This window comes from Nicotiana sylvestris, chromosome 3 (genome assembly GCF_000393655.2).
Source record: "Nicotiana sylvestris chromosome 3, ASM39365v2, whole genome shotgun sequence".
Lineage (NCBI taxonomy): Eukaryota > Viridiplantae > Streptophyta > Magnoliopsida > Solanales > Solanaceae > Nicotiana > Nicotiana sylvestris.
In genome coordinates, this window is record NC_091059.1 from 116,270,155 (window position 1) to 116,280,727 (window position 10,573).

At 37.8% G+C, this 10,573-nt stretch overlaps 2 protein-coding genes across 2 annotated transcripts; both read right to left on the reverse strand.

The window, feature by feature from the left end:
* Positions 1 to 5,098: 5,098 nt before the first annotated feature.
* On the reverse strand, positions 5,099 to 5,749 carry LOC138887888 (secreted RxLR effector protein 161-like). The gene has a single exon (XM_070169678.1). The coding sequence runs from the start codon at positions 5,747 to 5,749 to the stop codon at positions 5,099 to 5,101; it is 651 nt and encodes a 216-aa protein (XP_070025779.1).
* A 3,849-nt stretch (positions 5,750 to 9,598) lies between these two features.
* LOC138887889 (uncharacterized) lies at positions 9,599 to 10,091 on the reverse strand. Its single transcript, XM_070169679.1, has 2 exons — positions 9,922 to 10,091; positions 9,599 to 9,776 (listed from the first exon to the last, which is right to left on the reverse strand). Exons 1-2 carry the CDS (start codon positions 10,089 to 10,091, stop codon positions 9,599 to 9,601), a joined length of 348 nt encoding a protein of 115 aa, XP_070025780.1.
* Positions 10,092 to 10,573: the final 482 nt, after the last annotated feature.

Sequence of the window (10,573 nt, forward strand, 5' to 3'; positions counted from 1 at the left end):
CCCAAAATAATGTTTTTACATATATTTATACCAAGTAGGGTCGGACCCACACGAAAATACCGTTTTCTATGCGAAATAGGATTGGGACTCTGAATAAATTGCACAGACGCGCCGCATGGGACGACGTGCAAGGCGGGGTGGTAGTGGGGTTTGTCAGAGAGCGTGCAGAATTGATAACAGCAGAAAATAGGCAGTCGCGGCGCTCCGCGGCTATGGTGGATTCTCATAGTCTGCCTTTTTGCTTCATTTTTGAAGTCCAGACTTGGTTCTCGACCCCCGAACACGATCCTGGTTTAATCTCTTGAGCTTTTACTTAGAATTCAAAGCTCTAATTAGCTTGAATTCATTCCATAACATCTACATAGCTCGGAATCTCCTACAAGGCATAAAATACGTAATTAGTACAAAACACTAGCGGTTAAAGCTCAAACTCAATTAAAGTGCAGTAAATTAGAGTGCGATAAGCGATTAAAATACACAATTATCGCCTATCATCAATGTTCTTAGTATTAATTGGCTTAACTACTCAGTTAAAAGATTTTTCATGTATATTTGATCAATCCCAAAAATCATAATATTAACAAAAAGAATTCTCCGATCAGGACGTGACCAGAGCCACGTTATATAGATATAAATATATTCCTTGGAGTAATGAGGTGCTGATGATATGCATATCTAACTATTCAAATATTGGTCAAACAAATAATTTTTTCTTTTTCCAAGAATTTAAAAACAGAGGATATCTTGTGTTTCATCCTTGCATATTTTCTTCTCATTTTTTATTCTTTTTCTTTTTAATGATTGGGTGAGACATAGTTCCTTGTCAAATCAGAGTGAGATAACTCACATTGTCTAGAACATATTAATGAGTAAAATTTCAGTTCATTCTCGTTTTAGTATAAGTAGTTCACCAAAACTGTTTTTTTTTTTTTTTGTGTGTTCGGGTGTCAAATATTTTAAATTAACTATTTTAAAGATATATATATATATAAATTTTGTCGAAGTTTACAAAATTCAGTAATCCCTCACTATCACACATAGGTCCGGTTCTGGTTGAATGTTCTATGGGAAGCAAAGGAAGAGTGAGTCAATGCAAGGGGGACTTGATAGATGATAGGAGGTAAAGTTGAAGTTTCAAAACCCTATCATTTAAAAGCAAACACATGAGTATCTTTTTGTATCTTCTAAAGGACGTGTTCATGGTCATGACTCCTGACCGGCAAGTGACCTTATCCAATAAAGAGAAGAGTGATTAACTTCGTACTAGTATTTCTTTTACTTCAGTTTCAGGGAGTAGTTGTTAAATTACAAAATTAAACTGTTATAACTATGTAAGGGTAATTTAGAAATTGCCAACCAGAAATTATTGCTTATCGACCTTTAGTACTCCCAGTCGTTAATTGTGTTTCCCTTAATTCGACGTTGACTTGTTTGGTACAATTTTGTTTCCTTCCTAAAGACCAAGAAGGGTGACATTTTACGCGGTTACACAAATAAATATGTGTACAAATTTATAAATCAACATCAACTAAATTGTGGTAATCAAACTAGGCACAAGAAGGGACAGATAGCCTTGGCAACTACATATGTTCGAAAACTCAAAATACACAAATTAATGCTCTTATCATTTTCTTCACATTGAGAGCGACTTACACCATTGATCTCTCTAGCTTGAATCGAAAGAGAAAGCCGACTTATCTGTGAGCTTCTTTTGTAGATGGTGTAAGTTTATGAAGCATCTAAGTATATTTTATTAATTTGTATCGTCGATTAAGAGGGTTGATATCACTCTTACGGTTATCGGTTCTTGCATATTTCCCACACTTTATACCTACTCTTAATTTCTTCTTAATGTCATGAATGAATATGTTATACTAATTATTAGGAATGAGGAACTAGAAATTTTGTATGAGAAAATTCGTCAGTTGTCACTAAACCTGAATTAATAACTTGCAGCTTTGCACTTTAAAAAAGGATTTTGAGCTAGATTTACATGATTTTTAATTCATATATTTCACTTACTCTAGTTTTGTTTAAAAGAAATTATTCAGAGGCTTTTGCGATTTTCTTTACTTTTCACGTGTAATAACAACATTGACGGCAAAAGACCTTTGATAGAAACTAAGAATCCACCAAATTGTATAGTGAACCTCGTGCTCTATAAGTTCCCACAGAATACACACACATCAGTAAGTCAATGACACATCAGAGTTTTACGTGAAAAACTCCCAGCTCACGGGATAAAAAACCACGACCTACACTTATAGGATTTGAACTTCACTAACTGAGCAAACTTCAGATTACAACCTATTGTAATCTAGGAATTAACCTCTTAATCCCTCACCTACTAGTAATAACTCTATTACAAGCCTCTTTGTAATAACTCTATTACAAAGCTCACACTTTGACTAACTCTAGCCAAAACACAAATACAAGGTTTATGGTTTTACAAACGATCTCCTACAGAATGCTTCTAAGTAAGCTGAGTAGGAATTACAAATAGATAACACTAACAAAGATACAATAATAATGAGGAGATATGATAAACTCAGTGTTGGGATTTGGTATTTCGTTCTGTTGTTACTTTGTTCTTCAAGCCTTGGAGTCGCTTGAAAGTCGGTAACACACTTGAGAGAGAGAGAGACTTGATGATTTAGGGTTTTACAAGTATGTGTTTTCCCTTGCCTCATGTTGGTAATATATAAGTGAGGTCATTAGGAGGATATATGCAATTATATGGTACAAGGGATGCTTCATAAATTGACTGTTGCACTATTGCGTGTGCAGAGAAACAATATAGCGACTTTAACAGCTATCGAGAGTTGACTTCTACTGTCACCAGAGGAACTTATAGCCTGTTTCTTTGAGTCAAGTTGCTGGAACTTGTGCCAGACATGAGATTTGTTGTCCTTGAGCATTTTGAGGATGTGTAACAGGTTCCCAATCTAGTTCTTATGTGAAGTTTGTTAGATCATCAAAATACAAAAAAGCACATAACTTAACAATTTTTCTCTTTTTAATAATGACAAACTTATAATTGAAGTTCCCTCTGAGAACCAGATCTTTATATAATTGTCCCGGCAAAATGACTTTATTCCCTGTGAGAACCTTTTTAGCCTCTCAATTTTCTTTCCCCTTTTGGCATCATAAAAAGAATACACATAAGTAAGTGAAAAAAGAAGTCTAGCTAGGTTAACTCATGCCACATGTGTGCACAAAACATGGTAAAAACAGAGTGCAAGAGTATAACATACCTAGCAAAAGATGAGATGCTCATTAATTTTTAAGAGAAGAAAACATAGATAGTAGCACCATTGTTACAAAAATATCAACATAAAAACAACTTAAAGTACCAGTCATAACAACAACATGCTAAAATAAATAGGCACCGGGGTAGGACACACATCATTCAAACCAGACACTGGGAAGGGATCTATTTAAGGGGTACTGACAGAGGAAGGGAAGGATGAAGAGGCAAGGGTTTTGAGAAGAATGTCCATTTGAGCATTTGCAGACCGCTGCTCTTGTATCAGATGTTCTTTCAGGTTCTCGACTTGTTTCCTCAAGTCTACATTTTCAGTGGTCAAGTAGGCAACCTTTGCGCCTTGGGCACTGCTGGAACCAGGTTCCTCCTTGGCTTGACTAAGCTTCCCCTCAAGAATGGCATTCCTGGCCTTCAACTTCCTTATTTCCTCGTTAGCAGCATTTTGAGCATGAATCGACTACAAAATAGTAGAATTGCTCCCAATAACTCCGTTCTTGTCAATACACTCACATTCTTCCAAGGTTGTCTTTGAGAAGGTTTGCTTACGAGTTTCCACTGATGCTCTTCCCAAAGGGACTTTGAAGAATTCAAACACTTTAATGAGCAAGAACCCATAAGGCAAACCATGGTTCCCGTCCTTGTAGTCTACCACCTTCTCCATATGCTCAATCATGATACTAGGCAGATTGATGGTGGTATATTCATCCAGAGCTTCCATGAGGAACAAGTCTGCTTTTGAACTAATTGCACGCCTTTCTCCGTTTGGAAGCAGAACCTTGTTCACCATTTCAAACATAACTTGATACTCTGGAAGGAGGGCTTTCTTTTGCACCCGTTCCCTTTGCTGCACAGCTTGAGCTTTTAGAATGACCTTTCTAAAGTCAGGGGAACAGGTCCCTTCAACAGATGAGAGCCTTTCAATAGGCACACCCAAAATACTTCCTAGAATAGCCTTGTCCATCACAAAATCTACTCCATTGACCTTCAAGAAAATGTTGTAATCTTCCACTGTAAACATATCTGCATAGAAACTACGAACCTTCTCTTCATAAACCTTAGGACTCTAATTGGTAAACAGATGAGTCCACTTCCGAAATTCACAGATATCAAACATCTATCTCATGCCTGACATCTCGAGAATGTCAGTGTCAAATGATCTGCCCCATAGCACCTTCTGCTTCTTAAGGTTTTCTCTGCTTTCAACCTTTGACACAGCCACTTTGGCCTTCTTGGACGAACCGGGTTCCTCTTTGTCACTAGCCTTCCTCTTCACAAACTTCTTCACACTTTTCTCCTTCTTTTCAGATTTCTCTCCAGAATTCTCTCCTTCAACACTCTTCATTTAATCAAACTCCACCGCTTTCACAGACGAACCTCTCCTGGGCTTTACAATCACAGATTTCTTAGAGGATTTATGAATTAAAGAAGCAGGTTCCTCATTCACCTCTTCATTTGGGTCGGTTTGTAACGACTGTGACATTTGGGTTTTAAAAAGATGAGATAGAGGCAGAAACATTTAATGATGTGGCACTTTTATAGTCGTTTAAAATGTGCATGGGTGTAAAAGGAACTACTAACCTGAGTCAAAGGAACCAGGTTCCTTGACTAAGTTTTGTAAATGTGAGCCTCATCCTTTTACCAAGATGCAATGTTATTATCTGCTTGTTTACTCTGTAATTGCCATGCATGTTTACCTATAACGGTATAGAGCTGAGTTAGAAATTTCCAAAAAATACTTTTTAGCAGTTTTACCTGTTCATTCTTTCATAGCCGATCATTGAGGGACCTGGTGCTTAGTTTGATTTTTTTAGCCCCAATGCCAGCTGATTCTTTTCAAAGTTCTCCCTGCTCAATGCTTTGGTGAAGATATCTGCTATCCTCTATTTTGTAGAACTTCATGCAGATGAGACCCTTTTCAACATTATCTCTGAGAAAATGATGTCGCACATCAATGTGCTTTATTCTCTTATGCTGGACAGGGTTCTTTGCCATGTTGAGAGTACCTGTGTTATCACACAGTAAAGGTACACAATCAGAAAACACATCAAAATCCTCTAATTGTTGCTTGATCCACAACAGTTGAGTACAACAAGAGGTAGTTGCCACATATTCAGCTTCTGCAGTAGAGAGATTCACAAAGTTTTCTTTCTTTGTACCCCATAAAGTTAAGTATGATCCCAGAAAATGTGCCATGCCAAATGTGCTCTTCTTATCAACCAGATAACCAGCGTAATCAGCATCAACATACCCAATTAAGTCGAAATTATCTCCTGAAGGATAGTAGAGAACCAGGTCATGTGTTCCTTTGAGATACCTTAGAATCCTCTTGGCAGCTTTCAGATGAGATTCCTTTGGACTTGATTGGAATCTAGCATATAATCCCACACCAAATACAATATTAGGCCTGCTAGCTGTGAGATACAAGAGTGAACTAATGATACCTCTGTACATGATTTCGTTCACAGGAGAACCAGGTTCATCCATGTCCAGATGAGTGGCAGTGGCAATATGTATCAATGGTTTTTGAACCTTCCATCTCAAATCTCTTCAGAAGCTCTTTAATGTACTTCTGCTTACTTATCATCGTTCTCTTAGAGGTTTGCTTAACTTGCAAACCTAAGAAAAAATTCAGTTCCCCCATCATGCTCATCTCAAACTCGCTTCCCATAAGTTTGGAAAACTCCTCACACAAGGAATCATTTATTGCACCAAAGATGATGTCATCAACATAAACTTGCACAATGTGTAGGTTCTTCCCTCGTTTCTTCAAAAATAGGGTGTTGTCGATTTTTCCTCTATGAAGCCATTTTCCAGAAGGAACCTGGACAACCTTTCATACCATACACAAGGGGCCTATTTCAACCCATATAGTGCCTCGTCAAGTTTGAATACATGTTCAAGATGCTCATAACACTCAAAACTAGGTGGTTGTTTGACAAAGACTTCTTCCTTTAAATATCCATTCAGAAATGCACTCTCGACATCCATTTGGAATAATTTGAATTCCATATGAAATGCAAAGGCAATGAGAATTCTGATGGCTTCCATTCGAGCAACTGGGGTAAAAGTCTCATCATAGTCAATACCTTCTTTTTGATTATATACTTGAATCACTAACCTAGCCTTGTTCCTTGTTGTATTCTTAAACTTATCAAGCTTGTTTCTGAACACCCACCTGGTTCCTATTACAGTTCTGTCTGAGGGTCGAGGAACCGTGTGCCATACATTATTCCTCTCAAATTCATGGAGTTCATCTTGCATAACAGTAATCCAGTCAGTATCTTTCAATGCTTCCTTGATATTTTTGGGCTCAATTTGAGAAAGGAAACCTGAGAAGGCAAGCTAGCTACTTGTCTTTGATCTGGTTTGAATCCATGAATCAAGAGGAGTGATCACATTTTGGAGAGGATGTGAACTTTTGTGCTTTGAGTTAGACACCTGAATCTTATTGTATGAAGACCTACATTCCTCTGAATGGGATCCATTGTTGGCATTAATGGAAGAGTGAGTGCCACTTCTCTTCTCAGCATCAGGAGTTCCTTGCACGACATCAACAACTTTGTTTTCTGTTTCAGTGGTTGTAATGGAGGAACTAGGTTTTTCCGTATCAACTGATGGATCTTCTGCATCTTCTTCGTTGGACTCCTTGACTTGACTCATCAGATCAGCCTTTCCATTTATCATATCAATAACTTCTCCAGGAATCTTTGACTGCTCTCCATCTTGATCAATCTTATCATGTGAATCTTTTCCACATAAGTGGTGTGATTCATCAAAGATCACGTGTATGCTTTCTTCAAGCCATTAAGTCCTTTTATTGTAGACCTTGTATGCTTTGCTTTGTGAGGGATATCCAAGAAAGATTTCTTCATCACTTTTTGACATCAAATTTTCCCAGCGCTTCCTTACCATTATTGAGAATGAAACATTTGCAGCCAAACATTCTCAGGTGAGTTAGCTTAGGTTTCCTCTCGTTTCACAATTCATATGGGATTTTGTTTAAGAGGGACCTGATCATGCACCTATTTACCAAATAGTAGGTAGTGTTGACTGCCTCTGCCCAAAAACCTTTTGCTACACCACTGTCAATTAGCATCGTCCTTACCATGTCTTCAAGGATCCTATTTTTCCTCTCTACAATACCATTTTATTGAGGGTATTCTCGGAGCTGAAAAATTGTGACTTATACTATTTTCAGCATAGAATTCATCAAATTTTGCATTATCGAACTCTGTGCCATGGTCAGATCTTATGCCTACAACATTATGGCTCACCTTCACCTGAATCTGCTTCACAAAGGCAACAAAAACTGGTTTCATCCTTGGTTTTGAGGAACAAGGTCAATGTGAATCTGGAGTAGTCATCAACTATGATGAAAATATACTTCTTTCCTCCTCTACTTTGTATCCTCATAGGTCCACACAAATCCATATGGAGGAGATCAAGTGGACTTGAGGTGCTTGCTTCCTTTTTGGGCTTGAAGGAGGACCTGACTTGCTTTCCTCTTACACATGCATCACACACCTTGTGATCCTTGAACCTTGACTTGGGCAGCCCACAGACTAGGTCCTTCTTGACCAACTTGTTCAGCAACGAAAAGCTTGCATGTCCCAATCTTCTGTGCTACAGCTCTGCATCATCATTAACAACACTCAAACATGTAAGGTCCCCATTGTTCAAAGACTCAAAATCAGCAACATAGATATTTTTGAATCTTTTTGCCTTCAGAACCAATTCACCAGTCACAAGATTGGTGACTGTGCAAGTCTTTGATAAGAATTCAACTTTGTTTTCTTTGTCGCATATTTGAGAGACACTTAGTAGACTGTATTTCAGGCCATTCAAATAGTACACATTCTCAATTGAGTGAGTGAGTGTCTTTCCAACTATTCATACTCCCAGAATATATCCCTTTTTGCCATTTCCAAAGGACACGCTTCCTCCTTGGTCTTTAAGTGAGAGGAAATCATCAGTGCTTCCAATCATATGCTTAGATCAACCACTATCCATATACCATCTTTGGCCGCTTCCTTTCGTTGCTCCCTACACAAGGAAATCAGAGATTAGACTTAGGAACCCAAACGAGTTTGGGTCCCTTGTAATGAGGAAAAGGGTGGATTAAACTTCTTCTTATCCATGCAGGCATCACACGTTTTTTATTAGAGGGACCATGTTCTTTAGTAGTTACATTTCCTATATGAGTTGTAAAGAGTCTTTTTCTTTTGGAACCCGATTCCCTGCCTATTTTCCCATTTCTTTTATACATGGTAGTGATTGTATCAGAGGACCAGGTCCATTTTAGAGGTTTTTCGAGATCATTTTTAACCCTGCCTAGATCTTCCTGAAGTTGTTTGTTTCTTTCAAGTAGCACACAGACTAGATTTTACCATTTTGAGCTCATTTTCAAGCCTAAGGTGTGCCTCACTTGGAACATCCTTACCTTTTTGAGTGTTCCCAGAGTTGTTTTCCCTCTTTAACCCTTCAATTGTTTATTTTAGATCTACAACTACTACCAGCAGGTCATCTCTGACATGCTCTGCATTTTCAATTTTCTTAGTTATATCATCCTTTTCTTTCTTTAAATCCTCAATGGTTTCTATTGAATCAACTACTACGGCTACTAAATCATCTCTCTCATGTTCTACCTCTCCTCATTCCACAGTTAACATATTTCTATCATTGAAGAGATTACGATAAACATCAATTAGAATATTTTCTAAGGATATAAGCTTCTTTGAGAATAAGACTTCAAATTTCTTTGAACATCTTGAAAGTTTACCTCATCGTCATCGTCATCATCATCCTTGTCAAATTTTTCCATCAGGGCAAAGATGGAGTCATATTCAGCTACTTCGCTTTCAACGGCCATCATGGAGGTGTCATCTTGTTCATCATCTTCCTCATATTTACTAGAGGAATCTCCCCATTCAGCAAAAGCTTGTTTCACAACATTATCAGCAACATCTTTTCTCTTGAATTTCTTGTTAGGAACCGGGTTCCTCTTGGCTGTTTTGTCTATGTTATGCTTGTACTGGACTTGCTTGTGAAGATGATAGTCTTTGATGAAATGTCCTGGCTTTCCACATTTATGACATAATTCATAGCCTTTTGGTCTGCTGGAGCTGCCTATTTTTGGAATACCTCCATTTCTGCTAACCATTTTCTAAAATCTTTTTGTCAGATAGTCCATGTCAGCATCCTCACGACTTGAGTCATAGTTGCCGGCCTTGAGGACCATGTACTTCTCCTTTTTGGATTCTCTTCTTTCATGGTCCTTTTTTTCTTCATTTCATAGGTCTTCAGATTTCTGATGAGTTCATCAATGGTCAGTTTTTACAGATCATTTGCCTCTGTGATAGTATTGACTTTACTTTCCCAAGAATCAAGTAATACATTAAGTATTTTCCTGACAAGTTTGTTCCTTGGAATGATCTCTCCTAGAGAGTGAAGCTCATTGATGATGGAGGTAAATCTAGTATGCATATCTTGAATGGACTCATCATCCTTCATCCTAAAGAGTTCATACTCAGTAGTGAGCATGTTGATCTTTGTCTGCTTGACTTGAGTTGTTCTTTCATGTGTGGTTTGGAGATCCTCCCAGATCTCCTTGCTAGATTGATATGTAGAAATTTTGTTATACTCGTCTGGTTCAATACCACAGATGATGATCTTTTTTTGCGCGGAAGTTTTTCTCTATAGCTTTGTGATCAGAATCGTTGTACTCTTTCCTTGTCTTTGGAATTGTCACTGCTGGCTCGCCAATTGTCTTCACGGGAATGAAAGGACCATCGTAGATGACGTCCCAGAGCTCTGAATCTTTAGCCATGATAAAATCATGTATCCTTGTCTTCCACCATTTGTAGTATTATCTATTGAATCTTGGTGGTCTGTAGGTTGATTGACCTTCTTCAAAGTTTGGTAGAGCAACCATGTGGATCCTTTCTAGGTGTTATACTTATAGAAAGAACCTGCTCTGATATCAATTGATAACAACTAAGAGTCCACCAAACTGTATTGAGAACTTGGTTCTCTGTCAGTTCCCACAGAACATACACACATATCAGTAAGTAAATGACACAGCAGAGTTTTACGTGAAAAACTCCCAGCTCATGGGATTAAAAATCAAGATTCACACTCGTAAGATTTCAACTTCACTAACTGAGCAAACCTCATATTACAATCTATTGTAATATAGAAATTAACCTCTTAATCTCTCACCTACTTGTAATAACTCTATTAAAAGACTCTTTGTAATAACGCCATTACAAAGCTCACTCTTTGGCTAACTCTAGCCAAAACACAAACACA

Coding starts and splice junctions, on each gene's coding strand:
- LOC138887889 (XM_070169679.1), bottom strand. CDS start 10,091: ATGGCTAAAGATTCAGAGCTCTGGGACGTCATCTACGATGGTCCTTTC. Junction 9,777..9,921: donor AAAAAAGATCATCATCTGTG/GTATTGAACCAG, acceptor TGAACTCTTTAG/GATGAAGGATGATGAGTCCA.
- LOC138887888 (XM_070169678.1), bottom strand. CDS start 5,749: ATGGATGAACCTGGTTCTCCTGTGAACGAAATCATGTACAGAGGTATC.